Source organism: Argentina silus (assembly GCF_951799395.1).
Source record: "Argentina silus genome assembly, chromosome: 11".
NCBI classification, from domain to species: Eukaryota; Metazoa; Chordata; class Actinopteri; order Argentiniformes; family Argentinidae; genus Argentina; species Argentina silus.
Genome location: NC_139665.1, coordinates 17,262,732 through 17,283,274, shown reverse-complemented (window position 1 = coordinate 17,283,274; position 20,543 = coordinate 17,262,732). Strand labels below are relative to the sequence as shown.

General features: G+C 43.9%; 2 protein-coding genes across 3 annotated transcripts in view; both read left to right on the top strand.

Moving 5' to 3' along the window:
* Positions 1-3,019, top strand: part of maco1a (macoilin 1a) — a 7,820-nt gene extending 4,801 nt beyond the window's left edge. The window contains exons 10-11 of the mRNA XM_083680442.1: positions 1-129; positions 734-3,019. The exon at positions 1-129 is cut by the window's left edge and continues 46 nt beyond it. Of these exons, the coding sequence (XP_083536568.1) occupies positions 1-129; positions 734-936 (332 nt within the window). The 3' untranslated portion in view covers positions 937-3,019. The remainder of the gene's footprint in view (positions 130-733) is intronic.
* An 893-nt stretch (positions 3,020-3,912) lies between these two features.
* On the top strand, positions 3,913-15,267 carry ldlrap1a (low density lipoprotein receptor adaptor protein 1a). Of its 2 annotated transcripts, none has more exons than XM_083680074.1 (9): positions 3,913-4,076; positions 9,623-9,765; positions 9,978-10,090; positions 10,359-10,473; positions 11,480-11,552; positions 11,956-12,051; positions 12,215-12,330; positions 12,558-12,592; positions 14,158-15,267. In XM_083680074.1, exons 1-9 carry the CDS (start codon positions 3,992-3,994, stop codon positions 14,303-14,305), a joined length of 924 nt encoding a protein of 307 aa, XP_083536200.1. In that variant the 5' UTR covers positions 3,913-3,991; the 3' UTR covers positions 14,306-15,267. The 2 variants fall into 2 exon arrangements, with proteins under 2 accessions (XP_083536200.1, XP_083536199.1); XM_083680073.1 differs by having other exon boundaries at positions 12,203-12,330.
* Positions 15,268-20,543: the final 5,276 nt, after the last annotated feature.

Sequence of the window (20,543 nt, the reverse complement as noted above, 5' to 3'; positions counted from 1 at the left end):
TGTCAGCGTTGTCGGCCATGCAGGAGAAGACCCAGCACCTGGAGAACAGCCTGAGCGCTGAGACCCGGATCAAACTGGACCTCTTCTCAGCCCTGGGAGACGCCAAGAGGCAGCTGGAGATCGCACAGGGTTCGTTGTTGTTTATGTCAACTTTGTCTTACCGGATTACTGTCATTTGAGATGATCTCTTTTACCAGAGAGATTCGATCCCAGACAGGAGTAAAAGTTTCCAGAGCTAACATTATATAATGAACATGATATCTTAACCAACCACAGTCCTAGCTAGTCCTAACTGCCTCACTTGCTTACAAACAAGAAACAGCTTAAGAAACGGCTGAAATACATGATTGCATGATTGCTTTCACCTTATGCTGGATGAGACAAGAGATTTTCACAGGAAATGCTGTATTTGCTTTGGCAAGTCCCAGTGCTGATTCTTAGAAAATGACCACAGAGAAACAGAATAGGTTTTTGCAGCACCATGGTTCCACTGTTTGTGTTGAGCCCCACTGTTAGAACATCTTCCCACTATTGTCCCACTTTCTATACTTCAAACGGAACCATTGTTCACTGAATCACATGCACACCAGGCAACGTTACATCATGACCCATCCTTTTGGGCCCCACATCTCATCTAACCCATTCTCTCTTTCTGTGACCTTCTCCTCTCTCTCTCTCTCTCTCTCTCTCACTCCCTCCGTCCGTCCGTCCGTCCGTCTGTCTCTCCCTGCAGGTCAGATCCACAAGAGAGAGCAGGAGATAGCCGACCTGAAGCAGAAGATAGCTGAGGTGATGGCTGTGATGCCCAGTATCTCCTACACCACAGACAGCAGCAGCCTCAGCCCAGTCACACCACACTACTCCTCCAAGTTCATGGACAACAGTCCCTCCTCCCTGGACCCCAACGCCTCAGTCTATCAGCCCCTCAAAAAGTGACACAATCCCCTGATATCCGCCTGGAATTTTGAAAACGTGTTTCGGTGGTTTTTGGGATGTGATTGGAGCCCCCCCATCGCAATTGCGGTCCACCAGCCCCTCAAAAAGTGACACACACACACACACACACATACACACCTACACACACATAGCCCCTTGTTAATCTTTTGGACATATTTTGGATGTGTTTTGGGATAGGATTAGAGGATCTCAGTGTCGTGTTCTTCTGTAGGAAAGGTATTTTTGTTTTGTTTATTTGTTTGTGTTTTGGGGATTGAGCCATTGGACGTTGTGATAGACTGTGTTCTTTTTGGAGGTGAAACAAGGGAAAATTGGGAAAAAGGGACATCCCGTGTCAAGGGATGCTTGGTTTGTTGACATAAATGTGTAGAGAGACCATCACATGGCTGTGTATCTTTTTTTCTTCAGTCAGTGTTTCATACTTCCTATCTCCTTTCTTCTTTTATACTTTCTCTTTCTTTTTTTAATCAGGCTTTTGACTTACACTTTTATGTCCAAAACGCAACATTGGAACTGTAAAATGGTACCTTCTGTGAGTTAGACGAATGTAAAAAGTACTTGTTCATGTTTTGGTATCGCCATTACTCAAATCAGTGATTGTTTGTTGTCTAGGAAACACATTTCAGTTCAGCTGATGACAATGCAATGTACCTTTCTCTAAAGTATTGTTGCAGGACAGATCGACAATGTGTTTGTTCAAATCAATGCTGGTCTAACAGACTCAAAAACCCTCCCCAGGATTTTCATGTGGCTTTTACAGCTCAAAAATGCATATATTTCTCACAATACAATTTTCATAGAATTGACCTAGTACTGCCTAAATGTTTTGCAATTTCACCCGATGTCAGCAAATGCACCATATATTTCCTTCTGGACCAAATTAGAATTTGTTAGGCACATATATATACAATGGATTTAATGATGTCTAGGTAACTCATGTTTACCAGTTGTCAATTTCACTGTGCCTTGCAATTCCTTTTTTTTTTAAAGGAGAAATGGGTTACTTTCCAGTCCTGTGATCTAAAGCTGGCCCTCACAGTAGTTTGAACTTGCGTCCTTCTCACTGGTGAAGGTTCCCATATTCTCTTATCCCCTAACTGATAGGGGTAGGTTACTCAGATGGTAGATCTGTGGTAAGTGACAACCTTACCAGCAACCCCACTTTCTCAAACAGCTGATTGGAGGAGTTGGGAATAGGAAGCTATCTCAGACAATCAGGACACAGCCCTCCTCCATCATTGGCCCATTCGATTGGTTATTCTGGTATTGATCCAAAACAATGGATCTGGTCCATTTGATTTGTAGAGGGGTGAACCTGGCATGCCGAACAACACTCAAACTGATATGGCTATTATGCTCTAGTCCTTACCTAGCAGTTTACAACCATGCACATTACATACCAAGGAATGTTGTCTATTTATTTTTCGAAGTGCCAAGTGGTGGTGTTAGTTTTGGTCTTCTCCATCTAAACTTAGTCTGATGAAGCTTGCGCATGTTTTGCAGAAGCATCGTCAGAAAACACATTTCGTGCTCATTTTCCTGTTTTTTGTTTTGTTTAGTTTTTTTTCGTAATTGAGGTTCTATTCCATGTGGTTGGGTTGGTCATGGGAAAGCAGTAAGTGGTCAGATTGACTCATTCCATTATTACTGCATCGATTTGATTTGTTACAGACATTTTTTTTGTCTTCGGTGACACCCTTAATATTGACATCATGTTTGGTTGTTTTCTTGATCTATCTCCAGGGAGGATTGTGTGAAGTGTTGTGTTGGGAAGTACCTTGAACTGTTAGACCATGTGGTGTTCTCTCCTGTTGCCTACCTGGAAAAGTATTTTGTGTGGATCACAATGGAATTGTGAGTTAGTTTTTGAAGCTGTTCTACAAGTTGTGTGGGAAGTGAAGGGGGATAAAAAAAAAAAAAGTGCTTTGTTTCTCTGTTTTTGTTGTTTCACAGTGTTTCGTTTCTTTATCAAAGCGATGATGGTCCTGCGTCCTCTCACTTTGAGAATCACCTGGAATTAAAGAAATTCTTGCAGGCCCATGATGCAAGCAGTTTGAAAACATTCTGTGTTTTGGATTTCTTCATCTCTCATACATAACATCCCATTCAGTTCTGCTCAACCCTTGAGTTTGTTCCAAAATATTCCCTAGAGACCAATAAAATGATATTTAGAATTTCAAGCACCCTGCATGTAGATGCCCCCCCCTGGGTGGGTCATGAACTTCAGAGGTAAGCTTGATTACCACTAGAGGGAGGCAGAGGGTGTGTTTGGTTTGGCTTACTAATAAAGGTTCATTGCTCACCTTCACATTTTATTACAGCTTAGATACTACATATTACATATTGATCAGGCATGCACTTTTTAGGCTTTTGATCAGAATTTGTATCACGATTGCAACTGCTCTGTGTGATTTTAAAGTGATTTATTCCTAGATTTTAGGCATACAACAGTAAGTTACATACTGTCAACACGTTTGTGGTCCCTAGAGGGCGACATATTAGGCTGCAGCACTAATAATAAGTCTTGATTGTTGTCCTGTTAGGTCAAAGAAAGAAATGCTACAGAGTAGCATCTGCATTATCACTAAAACGCATTGGCCTTGGTCTGGCAAAGTACAATCTACAACAGTCTAAATTCGGTGCTTCTATCCGCTTGGTGAATTCACTATGTTGACCCCAGGGCCCAGTATTTAAAAACGTTTATGCTGTCCAGAATCAGATCGAGCTGGCTGATTTCCTCTATACTACTCAACATCTGGAAGATAGATCTGATCTGGGCGGATCATTCTGATCTAGATTAAACATTTTGAAATACAGGGCCCAGGGGATACCCCACACACGTCATGCGCGCACATACGGTTGATTGACAGTTTATCCCCGCCCACAGAGATCCAAATTCAAGTCCACTTCCAGCCGAAGAATCAAAAACCCGAAGTCAACAACATTCAGGAGCTAGTTTCTTCGCATCCATGAAAGCGGTCTAGATTTGCCCCAAAACGTTGCCAAGTCGCAGTGTAGACTACAAACGTCGGCGATGGATGCCCTAAAGTCGGCTGGAAGAGCTATTATTCGAAGTCCAAGTATCGCAAAACAGTCATGGAATGCTGGCAGACATAAAAGTAAGATTTCTAGACTTCTATTTTTTACGCCTGATTTGTTTTCCTCACCTCAGAGTAAGACGTGTTTTTGCGAACAAATTGACAAACATTGCGTTGTTATGTGATGATAAACGTCATGTTGTTGCATATATTGTTAAATTAATACATACACACACACACACACACACACACACACACACACATTAAATTCAAGTCCAAAAGTCTTCTTGTATTTTTCCGTTTCATGTTACAGTGCAGTGAAGACATTTTTAAGAAAAGTTATTTGCAGTTTTTAGGCAAGGTGACTCACTTTTCCAAGATGACTCACATTAACAACAAATTCAGTTTTTCTGTCTTCCATCACCATGCCAAAAATAATATTATCTGGAAAAATTCAGCAAGTTGAATCTTAGCTTGTAACCATTCATGCATATGTTCCCAAAAGGTCTTACTATGAAATCTCTTTCTCAAACGTTCCCTTAAGGGGCATACATTATTAAGAATCTCAAAATTGATCTCTTTAGCTTTAGGTGGTATAGGGAAAGATAGACACTTGGTGCGCAATTTAATCACAGTGGTTCTTGTGAAGGCTTGTGAAATACCATTTGTTTGATTGCCAGGGATACAATTCATTACAAAAGCAGTTGTGGATAAAACGATTTGGAAGTATGTCACCAATGAACTGATGTCATTACATTTACATGTCCATTAATCAGGAACAGTGGTAAACTAGGTGTTATAGACACAGAGAATGCATTGCCATACTTTGACCCATCATAACAACAGACATTGGAGTGGCTTTAATGACTAAACTATTTAAAGTTCCAGGGAAATTGATATTTCAGACAAAAATCTTCAGAGACCTGTATTCTCTCTTTCATCAAATGCACCATAGTCCTTTATCCATTTATTATTTTAAGTACATAGATTTATTTCTATATACTCCACTTATATTCCACAATAATTTCCAGTAAACTTCCAAACTTGCGATCTCGTTATATTGACTTAGCTATGTCGTTATGTTATGCTAGCTAAGTAGTTCGGACGATAGTAAGTGGTACAAACGACAAACTTAGTGGCACTACACTTTTCTTTTGCGTTATGCTTCCGTAATTATTGCCAATTTGTAAACACAAACTGTTTTTCTAGAATTTGGAAAAGTTGAAGAAGTGATTACATGTGGCCTAGTAGGTTGCTTTGTAACCAACATAGTTATGCATATAGTGTGCAACAACTCTTAACTGTGTGATATAACTCTAGTCTCACTAGATTAGATCCAGATGAATATAACCCAGACATATCCATCCTATTTGATGCCAATGTTTAATTCAAATACATTGAACTTCAAATGCAATATTTGAATGTCTGAGAGAGGCTATATTCCGAGCCACTGTCCATTAGAATAGCCTCTCACCCAGTTTAGAATGTTCTCAGTGGAACACACACAGTGCCTGTTTTGTATGGTCATGTTCCTACTTCCTAGTATTGTGGCATTAAAAGGTCACTTGGCCACGACTGTGTGCTAAATCTCACTTGATCCTGGCCTACAGGGTAACTGGAAGGGCTGAGAACTACCCTACTTATCTGTATAACCATGGCGACCCACTAGGAATGCATTGGGTCAGTAAGTCCTGTAAGAGGGTTCAAGTTCAAGTTGCTCCTCTACCAAGGCCATTCGTCAGCTTCCAGATCAACAATCTGATTGTTTTAACCCCATCCTGACTGAAACATATGGTATCTCTGACCCCTGTATCAGAGGAGCAACACATATTACATGTGTGTGCACATTTTGACATTGCAATCTGACATTGCTGAAAATACACATTCATCATTCATCAATCACTGTGGACATGTTTCGGCGACAAGTCTTCATCAGCGCAGAGGCGCGCGCGCGCACACACACACACACACACACCCTGAACTTGGTAATTCAGGTTTCATGGCTGCAGGGTAGAGCTGTACTGTATATCATGTTGATTTACAACCAGCAGTGACCCCTTTTCTGGGGTCTAATGCAGGCTTTTGGAGTGTTTAGTCTTGTCTAGGTTAGTCCAGGCATTCCTGACTAAAGACCCATATCGCTGAGGTCTGGTCAGGAATGGACTGGGAAATGTTCTGCTCTGAGTAGAGGTTGTCTTTAGGCACATATCTGGGATCAGCCCAAATCCAACCCTTAATGGAGCATTGCGGAAGTTTGTTGGAAATCTGCCGCCTCTGGCCACCGCAGCGAAATTCAGTTCAAAATTCCAAACAACTACATCCTCCTTAATAATAATATAACCCCCCTAAATGGAGGGTTGTGTTTCTGCATGCCTGTACGATTCAAAGAGGCAGCCACCAGAGACGGTCCACTCCTCTGGAACATCCCTGGCAGTAACAACATGTTTGTATGAGTGTCGGGTAGGACACTCCATTTTAGAAAGCAATATTTCCAGACCAAAACAGCGTTCGTAAATCAAATATTTCTTTCAAGGTAACGCATTCCCTGATCGCTACCAATTAAACATAGTCATTACAACCATTAGGACGCTTTTAGAAAGCTTGCACGTTACATACTGGACCTTTAACCATCGGGAGAAAGGCAAAACTGACCTTAGATTAACTGTGCACTACTTTAGTTTTTTTGTTTGTTTTTCTGTAACACACTCGATATCTCATTTTGGGTTCCCTCTCGTCCCTTTCAAAACAGATGGTTAGCTCAAAGGTAAAACTGAGGTAATACCTCTGAGGGGGACAGTGTGTTTGGGTTAGATGGGTTCAGAAATGAGTCAAGGTTCAGCCACGTCATGAGCAGAACCTTTCTTCATCCTAGAAGCACAGGAATGGAACATGGTTGTTGATTTAATGTTCTGTACTTCACTCTGTGTATCATATAGGGCAGTTCTGTGTAAAAGGACCCATGAGGATCAAAATGTGAAATTTATCAGAGCATATCAAATTGGGTGCCAAATGAAAGATAAGAGTCTATATTTTGGGGAAATGAATACATTTCTTAACCATCTTTCATCATAAAAATAGGAATAAGCAAAGGCTTTGACTTTAGGTCAAACATATGGAAAAGCGTCTAAGCGGTGTTTAGAAAAACATCAAACCTCATAGACCCCGGTCAACTCATATCAACACTTATATTTTGTTTTTAAGAAATGGTTTGGCTTCTGTAAGTTTAAGAATCACTGCCCAGTCTCCAAATCATTCAGTTCCCATAAAAACTATGGCAATATTCCTGTGTTTTAGAAGGTCTAATGGAACCCGTTTTAAATGTCTAAAAATACATCACGTACCTGGTTATAATCGCCTTTTCACATATGAGTCATTGGCATTAAATTAAAATTATTATACCATTAAAATGAATAAATGGAGCACCATTTGAGTGGTATAAGTACCTGAGCAATTTGGTTCCCACATACTTCCCCCCCCCCCCCCCCCCCCAACTCAAGGAAACCATCAAAATACCCCCTTTGGTATCTTACCCTGAAGTTCTAGTCAAAAAGCTCAGTTCTGCGAATTCAATATTGTTGTTTACAAGTCCTGTCATATCTATATAGCATGTAGAGTTCTCTGAATTCAATATGATTGTTTGTCCAGTCATTCCTATGTGGCCTGCCAAGTTCCATGAACTCTTATTGGCTACTGTGTGTTTATAGGGCTCTGATGCTTTGCCATTTCCTGTTGCTGTGGCAATGTTTGTTTACATTTTCGTCCGCAGTGGGACATTGTGTGTGTGTGTGTGTGTGTTGGTTACCGTGGTCCATCCTTCCATCTAAAAACCTCATATGAACTCTAATACTCTCAGGTCTTCTATATGATGTGATGTGTTGTGTATACCCAGTCTAGAATCTGCCCCAGCAGCCTATTGCTCTAAGCAGCCTGCCCCTGCTCCAAGCTGTGAAAGGACCAGATCAGTGTTGTGGTGCAAACTCCCTCCAGCCTACCAAAGGGCTGCTTATAGCAATAACCTTCTTTCTAATGCTATCCAATTCTTTCAGATCCCTTAGAAGTGTCTATGGGCAGGAGCTAGGGTGTGAACTTAGATTTTGGGGGGAACCGTCTCTTTGTTGGTAGTGTGCATAGCTAACTTGGCACTGGTAGAATACAGGTCTAAAAGTTGCTCCCAGTCTTAGTCTGATGTCCGGCCATTAGACAAAGGTGGTGGTTTCCACAGTGATTAAGTGTTCAGGGGTGTCCACACACAATTCAGAGTGGACGTGGCTTGCCTGAAAGTAGGGCCTTTTTTCTAAAGTCTGCCAAACGTTTTCAGAGCGTTGGCCAAACCTTTACGCCACAGCTAGATGAAGTAGACGTTCATCCATCATCCGAGTACTTGATGGATGACTGAAGAAACAGATCTCTCTCACTCTCCCCCTCCTTCTCCCTCTCTCTCTCTCTCTCTCTCTTTCCACATGTGTGAATTACTCTGTGATTTGTAGAAAAGGAGCTGTACATTTTTTCCCCAAGTTAATTGTCTGTCATATCTGACCTCTCTCTATTTCACTCTTGATTGCTCCCCTAATCTTTTCATCTGTATTATCCCCTTTCATCATCCTCTGACCCATACTTGAACATGATTAGATTTAGTTGATTGTAGATGATGCTGTAAAGAACATTTTTAACATTGATTGACTGGAAAGATGAGATAAGAACAGTATTTCTGCAGACCTGTATTTTGAATGTGGTCATCTAGTTTTAGTCATCCCACATGTGCATATGGCTGGTTCCCTCACGTGTCATCATAGCTGACCTTGAACCCAAACCCTCTATATTATAAAGGTTATCAATTCCTCCCTGGCGGTGGTGGGGGCCCAGCTCAAACCACAACCTGTTAGGCCTACTCCCCCAAATGTGTGGGCACACACACACACACACACACACACACACACACACACACTGAGGAGTTGGGGGGGGGGAGTGTCAGTTCTGGGTAATGTTATGAAGTATTTGGCTTATCTCTGTTTTCCTCTTCCTCCACATCTCCAAGGAAATCTTCTGTGTAAACACAGTTCTGACAGGTCAGGGGCAGACTACACAAGACAAACAGATAAGAGAACCAAAGAGAGTATGTCCTTCAAGAGCTACTAGCTAAGTCCTGTTTGAGTTTCCTCCTTGTTTGTCCTTTTATGAAACAGAGGTAAGATAAGGTCACCCATAGGTTCAGATGAAAGGTCAGTTGTGTGATTACAGTAGGATTGAGGTAGAGTAAGCTGTGGCTAACAACAAGGACTTTGAGAAAGGATAACACTTTCTGTTATCGCAGCATGTCAGAGTCCAGATACAAGTTGTTCTGTGCTGTTCTGTTTCCCCACTCTCGCTGCTATAGGTTATTTCTGTGTAAAGAAAATATTGACTTTTACATCCACCCCTGACCCATATACGTACAGTGTTTTTGCCAAACAGATTCTGAGAGAAAACGAAAAAAGCTCAAAGTTCAACTTGTTTTCCTTTTCCATGAACTTTCTTGACATTTCTTCTGTTCCTGAATTCCCATTACAGATGGACTCTGAAATTATGACAAACAAACAGCTAGAACCCATGACTATTCAAAATGTTCTCTTGTCCATCTGTCTGTCTAGAGCTGCCAGAGAACTGGACGGACACGCGGGAGACCATCTTGGAGGGGATGACCTTTAACCTGCGTTACCTGGGCATGACCCTGGTGGACCAGCCCAAGGGAGAGGACCTGTCAGCAACTGCCGTCAAGAGGATCATCGCCACGGTGAGCCACCATGTCATACCGGAAGTGCTGTCCGTTTCACCGAGTCATCATCATGGTGGCTCCCAACAAGCTCTCTATACTCTCTTGCAATTTTCTGAGATTACAAACATTTGACATTTCTTGACATTTCTAGTTGATTCATGGTCATAGGAAAGATATCATGTGATTGTCACGGCTCTTATGATGTTATTATGTTGTTGCATTATCTCCAGGCTAAAGCCAGTGGGAAGAAGCCTCAGAAGGTGGCTCTGAAGGTCTCACCTCAGGGAATAGTTCTTTATGACAGCCTGACCAACCAGCTCCTAGAGAACGTCTCCATATACAGGTGCCTGTCCCTGTCCCTGTCCCTGTCCCTGTCCCTGTCCCTGTCCCTGTCCCTGTCCCTGTCCCTGTCCCTGTCCCTGTCCCTGTGCCTGTGCCTGTGCCTGTGCCTGTGCCTGTGCCTGTGCCTGTGCCTGTGCCTGTGCCTGTGCCTGTGCCTGTGCCTGTGCCTGTGCCTGTGCCTGTGCCTGTGCCTGTGCCTGTGCCTGTGTGTCGTGAGTGACATTTACCCTTTTAACACTGTGCCCTGTTATTTGACCCCTGACCTGTAGGATATCCTACTGCACGGCAGACAAGCTGCATGACAAGGTGTTTGCCTACATCGCCCAGAACACAGTCAACGGAACCCTGGAGTGCCACGCCTACCTCTGCTCCAAGAGGAAAGTGGTGAGTTACAACCTGGGTCACGGTCTTAGTCCAGGCTATGTTTGATCATATCGGTTGTGCCAATCCAGTGCTTTTGAGATCTAATCAAGTGTCCCAGGATCAGGGAGACCAGGACACTTTCAGAACTTCTAGTCTGTGCACGCCTCTAACTGTCCCCCTAGCTCTCTGGCGCAGTGGCTTACCCTCAGTCAGTTCTACCCTGCCCTGGGAGAAACCCTAGAAGGTTGCGCTCCTCGTCCCGTCTTTCAACTTCCTGTGTTGCTGGAAACCTGAAGGGCACGTCTCTTCTCGCCTTCCCTCCCTCCCACTCATCCTGCAGCCTCCTCACATAACCCAATACCCTCTCTTTCTATCTGTCCCCCCTCTATCTCTCTCTCCCCCCGCTCTCCTTCTCTCTCTCTCTCTCTCTCTCTCTCTCTCTCTCTCTCCTCTCTCTCTCTCTCCCCCCTGCTCTCTCTCTCTCTCTCTCTCTCTCTTCTCTCTCTCTCTCTCCCCCCTGCTCTCTCTCTCTCTCTCTCTCTATCTCCTCTGCTCTCTCTCTCTCTCTCTCTCCTCTGCTCTCTCTCTCTCTCACACACACACTCACTCTCTTTTTCAAGGCTTTCTCTTTCTCTGTGGAGGAGAAGAGGAGAGATTAGATACCGTTGACCTTTTATTGTCCTTCAACACTGTAGCTCTTCAAACTGACTCAGTTTGAGAGGTTGTTTTAGTTACCGTTCTGCCGGTGGTACTGACTCACCTATAATGATTCACTACAGTCAATCAAGATGAACAAGGCCATCGAAAGTAAACCGTTTTGATGCCAGTGAATGTGTACTTTTTGTACCCATTTTACAAATTGTCCCTCTCCATGTAAGAGTGTTTTTTTTGTACTCAGGAAATAGCTGTGACTATCCATGACTCATATCCACTGACTGCAAATGATAATGTTAATGTCATATGACATTAGGGCTATGTAGCCATTATAACAGCCATATGTATACTCTCTCTCTCTGTCTCCCCCCAGGCTCAGGCAGTGACATTAACAGTAGCCCAGGCCTTCAGAGTGGCATTTGAGTTCTGGCAGGTGGCCAAAGAAGGTAGGACCTATGCATTTAATGACACTCAACTCTGGAGATGGTTGCACACACACACACACACACACACACACATCAATATACAGAGCCCCTCATACACACTCTCAGTGTATGGAGAGGAGTCCTCAGTCAGTCTTTGTTGGAGGATAGACAGCCTGTCTGCCTCTCCCTTCCTGCTTGGCCCTCTGACATTGATCACAGCTGATGCAGCAGCAGATGGAGGTGTTGTACTTATGGAACCTTATGGAGACCAATACATGGTCACTTGTGTGTGTCTCTTTTCTCTTTGTGTGTGTGTGTGTTTGTTGTGTGCGTGTGTGTCTCTCTCTCTTTTCTCTTTGTGTGTGTGTGTGTGTGTGTGTGTGTGTGTGTTGACGGTAGTATTTTATGTGTCACCATCTCTTAGAGAAGGAGAAGAGAGTGGCGTCTGGTTCAGCTGGAGAAGGAACCAGCAGTTCCCAGTCAGAAAGATCCAACAGCCTGGCTAGTCTCAAAGGAGCAGGTACGAACACGCACGCACGCACACACACACACACACACACACACACAAAGAGAGAAAAGAGAGAGAGAGACACACACACACACATGCCTAGAGCTACTTTGGCCCAATTATAAACGTGCTATAATTTGATTGGTTGATCGATCCTTTCTAGATGTTGCCACAGGTAACCTGTTGGACTTGGAGGAACATGTTGCCGTGGTGCTGGAAACCAATGGTAACAAGGAGTCCCAGGTGGACAACCACAGCCCCCCCGAGAACAACAATAACAACAACGTCTGGGTAAGAGACCCCCACTGACTGATCACTATCATCACGGTTGCCGTCCGTATGAACCATAAGAGAACCATCTCTTCTCACATTAGTATATTTACATTTTGCGAGTTCTAGTCAGTCTTTTTAGTGGCAGTGGATGTTCGCTACGATATGCATTGTTATCATAGCATGAATGTTTGTTGTCAAGTGTTTCTGAGTGTAACCTTGTGGTCATCTGTTTTTCTCTCTTGCAGGAAATTGAGGATGGTTTGGATGAAGCTTTCTCAAGGTAAAACATGTGGATTGTTCTATTTTCCAAAAACAAACCCCAATATAATCTCTGTATTGCTTGACCGCAGAAATCTGCTCATTGATTGATTTGCTCCATCATCATTTTCCTGGTGATTCCAGTATGTGACTCCACAGTGCCATCTGTGGACAGACTATGTACTACCACAGTGTTCTACTGGGCCTTCCATGTGATAGATGGAGAGACTTAGTAGAAGGAGTTGCTTGTTTGGTGCTGCGTAGAGATGGAGACGAAAAATAACATAGTGAAATAGAGGGGTTAAGAGAGAGTGGGGGAAGAGAGAGAGAGAGAAAGACCGAGAGATGGCACTTAGGGTGTCCCACACCACTTAATTCTTCCACTGTGTTTCTGTCTCCAGCGGCAGTCTGGGTAGCTATGAGTCATCTTCAGGTAACGCTGTCTGTGTGTGGCTTAGACCTTATCCTTCTCCCCCCCCCCCTCCCTCGCCCTTCACTTACTATAACTTGCTCTACCCCTCCCTGACTGACACAACCGTAATCCACTCCACTGATCCAATCCAGAGTCCATACGTAGCAATAACAACACTATTCATAATTAAATGTCATTCCCTTCCCTATCCATAGACGTCTCGGGCCGCGGCTCAATACGTCAGGGTAGCTCCCTCTCCTCGTCCTTACCCTGACGTGTGTTTGATACCATTCCTCATTCCGTTCCATGCATTACATTGAGCCCGTGCTCCGATCACTACCTCCGCCAGTCTCCACTGGTGTATGCAATGTGGCAAGGCTCCACGAAGACTACCAGAGGGAGTTATCATCATATCACTGGTCACTTTGCTTAACTAAGCTCAAGTGGAACAGAGCATTGGGGTGGGCGGGGGGCGGAAGCCCTCTATGAAAATCTCTTGCCTTTTCTCCACGTTACATACCACCCACCATATGACGTCTATGGAGCAGCATTCTTCGACTAATCCTGTATAGTTCATGGTGTAATCCTTCTGTGTTCAAACCCTGGGTTTAGAAAGCAGGAAAGGGTTGAAAGGAGGACAGAGTAACAACAGACATGCTCTTTCACTTTCAGCTGTGTTATACACTGTAGATTTAGGTCCATTGTTGTATCAAGAAACAGGCATTGTAGCTTGGGCTCCTAAATGTTTCAGCATTAAAAAAAAAGCATTGTTGCCATGCTAATGCCACAACCAGTTGGCAAAAGTAAAGCTGTGCTTATCAGTCACCAAATACCATTAAGATACAGTTGTGAGTCGTGAGTGCTTAGGTAACTCACAATGGGAAAACAAACATGTTTAAATTCCAATAACATAAACTAACACAACGTAGCATTAATGTCCAAATCATTGTATCCTTGAATAACCTGACATCCATTCTAAAGCATTCATCCAACAACTGGTTCTCAATTATCGGGTGTTCACTTATTTTCTTTCTTTCTCCTTCTCCCCCCACCCCTTATTCTTCTCTCTCCATATCTCCCTCTTTGCCCTCTCCCTTTCATCTTTCCTCTCTCAATCTCTTTCACCCCTATTTCTATTCCTCTTCCTCAACCCCCCCCCCCCCCCCCCTCCTCAGACTGGCAGTGTCTCGTACTAACCCCCAGGTCCTGGACATTGGGGTGACCCCCCAAGACTGGTTGACAGAACCCGACTGGGACAGCGCCAACGGTAATGCCCCGAACGGGAACCATACGGCCAACAGAGACGACTTTTTTGGCTTCTGAAGCGCAGCACCACAAGACACCGGAGCGCCATCTAGGGGCAGCCAGAGAGAACTGACGAAACTCACTCCCAAACTGATCGCTCACCCCTATTTCCTTTTGTTGACTGCTGTGCTTGGGGATCTGAAAGGGTTGAAAAGGTGTTAGCAGTAGCAGTGTGCTCTCTTGTCATGTCACCTGTCATGTTCTCCTCACCCAAAAATATACAGGACACACTCTGCCCCTGACCTGTCTACCCTACTACACACCAAAGCAACAGTACTTACAGTGCCAGTGTATATGTTTATTATATTGAACACATGCTCTTTATAATATATCAATGTATGTTAGACTACAGCATTATGTTTTGTTGTTTGGTTTTCGTCTTAAAATTGTATTGACTACAGTAGATGTGTGTGCCATAATCAGTGTTATTTTCATATGTATATGTGTTAGGGTTAGGGTTATAATGTATAGATTATTTTTTAGTTAGAGATGTCTGGTAAATCTGAAAAAGTAATAGAGCTAAACTATGCTATATGTCTATACTATTAACAAATGCAACATTATGTATTACCAAGCAGGCCTTAATGCACAGCAAGACAATCACTTTCAATACTCGTAAACACTGTATGGCAGATGAGTGTGTGACCGTGGCCAAGCTCCATTTCGGAAAATATTGAAATAGTTGAATCGTTGAATATTGAAGTCGAGGAGTGAGGGGTATAAAACTTCTGACTTGATGAGTATGGCACTGAGAAGTGAGCATTCTCTTTCCACTTACTTATTCAAAGGGATGCAATGCATAGAATGTTGCAAGTAGAACTGCACTGTGTCTGGAGTGGACAGGATGTTCTATTTTACTCATTCCATTTCTATCAGAATTCTATGTTTTCGCACTTATGAATAAGCCCCCGGAAAGTGATGTTGTGAATGACTTGAGCCATGAACTATTCAACACTGTACCAGCATAACTTTGAATAAAAAATGTGATTATGAATATTAAATAGTGTTTGATTTTGGTCGTTTTTATGTTCGGTCAGGATCTTGTTTGTAGTTATTTATAGGATAGGATTATATTTTTTTACTGTTATTTTAGTCATAGTAAAATAAGTTGGATCATTTCATTAACAATGATCATGTAAACACGTCATAAGTTCATGAAACACTCCCCTGATAGAAGGTTGAACCAGAGGTGAAACGTGCAGTGAGTGGTTTCTCCACCAGGGGGCAGTACTGCACCTCTGTGAGAGTGAGGCTCACACAGCAGAGAGCCAAGACTCCAGTCCCCTGGGAGACGTCCTGTCTAGTGTCTACTGGTCTTTATCCCCAGATTCTGAATTCTCAACAGCTTCAAAATACTGTTGTTTATTGTGTCCTATCCTCTGTGTACTCTACCAAGTAGACATATCATAACAATCATTCTTACACTTCCAGAGGTAATTTGGTAAAGGAAGTATTTTTAGTTTATTGAAACAAACTGACACTGGATAGACCATGTTTGAATATATTTTTTTCTCTCTCTTTCCTGCAAATAGGCTACTTGAGAGACAATCACTGACCTTCAAGTGATTAGATAAGTGAGAGGTGACTTCAAACTCTCCAGTTGTTATTTCAAGGAAGGGAAGATGGGTAGATGAATGCACATCTAGATGGTTTGAAGAGGGCCTGGCACTTTAAGCTGTAGCAGCAGAGGACTGGTGAGATGATAGAGGGGACCTGGTTGGTCCCCTGCTCCCTCAGATCACAGCCGCTGAGCCTCCAACACGTTCCCAGACACGTTCTGTAGTCAGACCCAGTGTGTGGACAGGACTCCCCAGATCTGAGAGTCACGCGGTTCAACATGCACAAACACGCACACAGACACACACACATGCATACAAACACACAACTTGCTCACTCACAAATATCATAGTCACACACACACACACACACACACACACACACACACACAGAGTGAAACATGTTGTCCTAGCTGGCTCATTGAAGCAGGTTTTTACAATAAATTAAAAGGTTACTTAACCACCTGCATTATTTAACAGAGACGTTCCTCAAAGGGAACTCTCCCTCTGTTGGGCTCTGTCTTACTGTAGCTTTACAACACACACACGCTCTCCTTCCTTCCCTCTCTTCCCTCTCTTCCCTCTCTTCCCTCGCTCTTTCCCTCTTACTGTTAAAGGTGTAGCATGTAGATTTGTGCATTCCTGTCCTCTTTGGCAACACTGCAAATCTGAAAATGGGAGAAGGGAAAAAACAGGGTGTGTGTGTGTGTGTGTGTGTGTGTGTGTGTGTGTGTGTGTGTGTGTGTGGGTGGGTGTGTGTGGGTGTGTGTTGGTGTCTGTGAAGTGTCCAATGAAGCACATATGCACACATTATGTAAGGTGTGCATTACAGCAAAAAGGGCTGGAAGAGAGGAAGTGATGATGCATTTTACTCCTCTAAGCAGCAAAGCCCCAATGCGAAAACCATGGAAGGAGGGACTACGGTCACAGAGAAAATGACTCAAAGTCTGCTCACACACATAGCTATTAACACACCCACACACCCCCCCCCCCCCCCCCCCCACACACACACACACACACACACACACACACACTCACACACAGACACACAGACACACACACCTACGCACACACACACACACCTACGCACGTACACTGCATATTGGAATAGAACTGTAAATTGGTGATATGGGATATAAATAAACATTCTAGCAAAGAAATCTATTACAATTTATTGTTTTCCCATTTTCTATGGAGATTGATTTGCGTTGGTTCTGATTGATGCAGTTCCTATTTTAATCATCTAATGCCTGCATAACGTTGCTATGTGTAAGGTACCGAGGCAGTGAGATGGTGAAATGGAATGAAATTGATTTTTTGCAGCACTCTGTTCTCTTGCATTGTGACAACACAGGGCTCTGGCTGGTACATGTATGCTGTGAGATTGAGGGAGACAGTAGGAAGAGGTTCAAGGGGATTGAGAAGGAAACTTATTGACTTGAAGGAGCGAGAGAACAGAGAAAAAGAAAAGCGCACAGGCTTTTAGGGCCAAACAAGTGCATTGTTTGTTTGTGTGTGTGTGTGTGTGGGTGTGGGTGGGTGGATGTGTGTGCGTGTGTGCGTGTGTGTGTGCCTGTGACAGAGTATGTGTCTGAAAACGGGCAGTTTCAGCTTCATCGTTCAGTAATTTATGCTTTCGGTTCCACTGAGCACTCAGGGACATTGTTTTAGTGGGGCACCATACCTGATGATCCTGGCTCATAAACCATCCTTGAGGTTGGGCATGGGCTGCATCATGGGCTGCATCAATCACAATCTCACCGTGTCACGCCCAATATGTTCCCCTCTTAGGAACCAATGCTGATCATCTCACTCTTCATTCTTCCTTGGACAAACACCATACTGTGCATTTTGTGAGCGAGTATAGACATAGACACACACACACACACACACACACACACACCAACATACATGTGCTTACACTCACACTCACACCACACACAGACACAAACGCACACACACACACACGCATGGACAAACGCACACCCACCCACACACACACACACACATGCATTTATAACAATCCTGTGCACCAACAAACACATGAAACATGCACACAGCCACTCCATTGAAAATATCTGATTCTTTATTCTTGTCTTGTGTTAGATACATAATTAGACATTTATATTCTTTTCATAGAAATAGTATAACGTGGATGTGAACAATAGCAGAATCATGCTAGCCCTCATGAAAGTTAAGTCTTAAGAACATCAAATGTTTCAACACAGACTTTGATGGTTTGACATAAAACATTAACTCCTTATTTGCAGTAAATCCATGCTTCTTGGTTATTGGTTTTTACCATAGTACAAATATAGTATATGTAAGTAAATAGTCACATTAAGTCTGTATAGGACTAATGATTATTTTGTTTCCTTGAATCGTTTGATTCAATCCTGTCTAGACGAGGCCCTAGGTGTTGGATCAAGTGGATCATAGATCTGGACCTATGGGCAGCTTCTTCCAAGGTCCTGTCTACAGTAGGCCTGTGTTCTGTATAGTTTGGGGTCGGGTGGTTTAAGGCTGAGGTTACTGAACAACGCATGAAACAAACAAAAGCAGTGAAAGAGAGTACTCGATTTACACGTTGTAAAACAATATAGTGTTAACAGCAACAGTAGATTGTTTGATATTAAAACTAGGACGTTTGGCACTCACTGTTACTCCTCCCATCTCTCCTCTCATCCCTCTCTCTCTCTCTCAAGCCTCTGACAGTAGTATACAAGTCTAAGAGCTCCTCTCTCTCTCTCTCTCTCTCTCTCTCTCTCTCTCTCTCTCTCTCTCTATCTATCTCTCCTTCCCTCTCTTCATACAGTAGTAGAAGTGTATTAGTTAGAGTCGGTATTCGGCCCAGCGTTCACTCATGCCCCATTAGGTGTTGTTCACCTTGAGCATCTGCTGAGTGGATTCATGCAGAGACAGAGAGACAGAGACAGAGCTGTCTGGCTCAGGCCTGGCTTCTGCTACCTCCCCATATGTCACTTTGAGTTTAGCTCTGAGCACTATTCGTGCATGCGCGTAACACGCGCGCGCGCGCGTGTGTGTGTATATGCGTGTGCGCGTGCGAGTGTGTGTGCGTGTGGGAAGTGTACGTGCATGCCGTGGGCAGTTACCGTCTGGGCCCTGTCTAGATTTTTACCACAATGCACCAGCAGACAAAATAGATGACAGACCCCAGAGAGGAGGAGGAGGAGGAGGAGGAGGAGGAGAAGAGAGGATGAATAATATGATTATAAACTTGCTGACTCTCTACATCCTTTGTCACATCCTTGAACTCTATACTCGATAAAGCTCTCCTTCCTTGATAAAACACTTGTTCCAAAAGCTCACCTCTAAATGCACTCCAAAAATGAAATTCAAATGACATCCAAGTTATTACATTCAAGTCTCGACAGACGATAGTCTCTTGTTTGAACAGGCAAGCAGGTTAGCACCCTGTCGCGGTCCTCCCACTCACACACCTGTGTTCGTGAACACTCAAACTCTCCCAGCAGAGCCCAACACGGTACAGTACATTCAAAGGAGTCTACAACCGCTCCTGTGAACAGTTTTAAGGCTGGCTCTCTCTGTCACTGTGGTAAGGGTTGTACTGTCGAGAGGAAAGAGAGGGAGGGAGAGGGAGGCAACTTGAATGCATGTCCCAGATACCCTAGAACACGATCCCCTACTTGAAGGTGTTAGGGTCTTTCAGTTTTCCTCTACGTCTTTTACATTGTATTCATAACAACTCCTTCATGTGACAACGTTCATCCAACAACACGGCCTCTTTTTGGTGTTATTATTTACAGTCATGGGTCAATGTGCTACTGTCCCAGGAATAGGAGAACACCTTCAGGTGTTAGGGATGAAACCAGAAGGTATACAGATGGTGACAGCTGGTTGTCCTAACCGATACCTATGGCTACGCTAAGGTGAGGAGCTTGGTGTGTGTGTGTGTGTGTGTGTGTGCGCGTGTGCGTGTGCGTGTGCGTGTGCGTGTGCGTATGCGTGTGCGTGCGTGCGTGCGTGCATATGTGTGTGCGTGCGCGTGCGTGTGTGGTCAGATGGTGTTTCTCTGTGCTAATAGCAGTGGGTAATGGAGTATATCGGGACAAAGTCTGCAGTCTTGCTGCAGTCAAATAGGGCTCTTTTTCTTTCTTTTTACTCATTGTCTGTCTCTCTCTTCCTTCCTCTTTTTGTCGTTCTGTCTTTCTCTCTATCCATGAATCTCTCTTTCTCTCTCTGTGTGTTTCTCTTCGGTGCCAATGTGCTCTTGGAAGTGATAGAATAGTGAGAAAGAGAGGAAGAGAGAGAGAGAGTTGGGGGGGGTGGGGGACCTAACTGTAGAGGAGAAACCGGGAGAGAGTAAGAAACCATGTCTCACCCCCTCTCACCTCCCCGCCTCCCCTAGGTTTCCAGACTAAGTATCGATAAGATCCATTCCTCACCCTGCCTCTCCCTCCCTCCCCTCTCCTACCTCCCTTGTACTGTCTTCCTCTCCTGCCCCGCGACTCCCCCCCACCCCCCTAGCTCTTCGATATGCCAACCCAGATAAAGTGTCAACCTCCTCCATTCCTCACCCTCTGCCTGCCTCCACCTCCAAGCCCTCCTTAACTAGATGTCATTAAAACAGAGAAATACCGACCCTGCCTGTGAGAGAAGACCAGAGTACGGAGAGAGGGGGAGGGGGAGAGGTAGGATTCAAGAGGGGGTGAGATAGG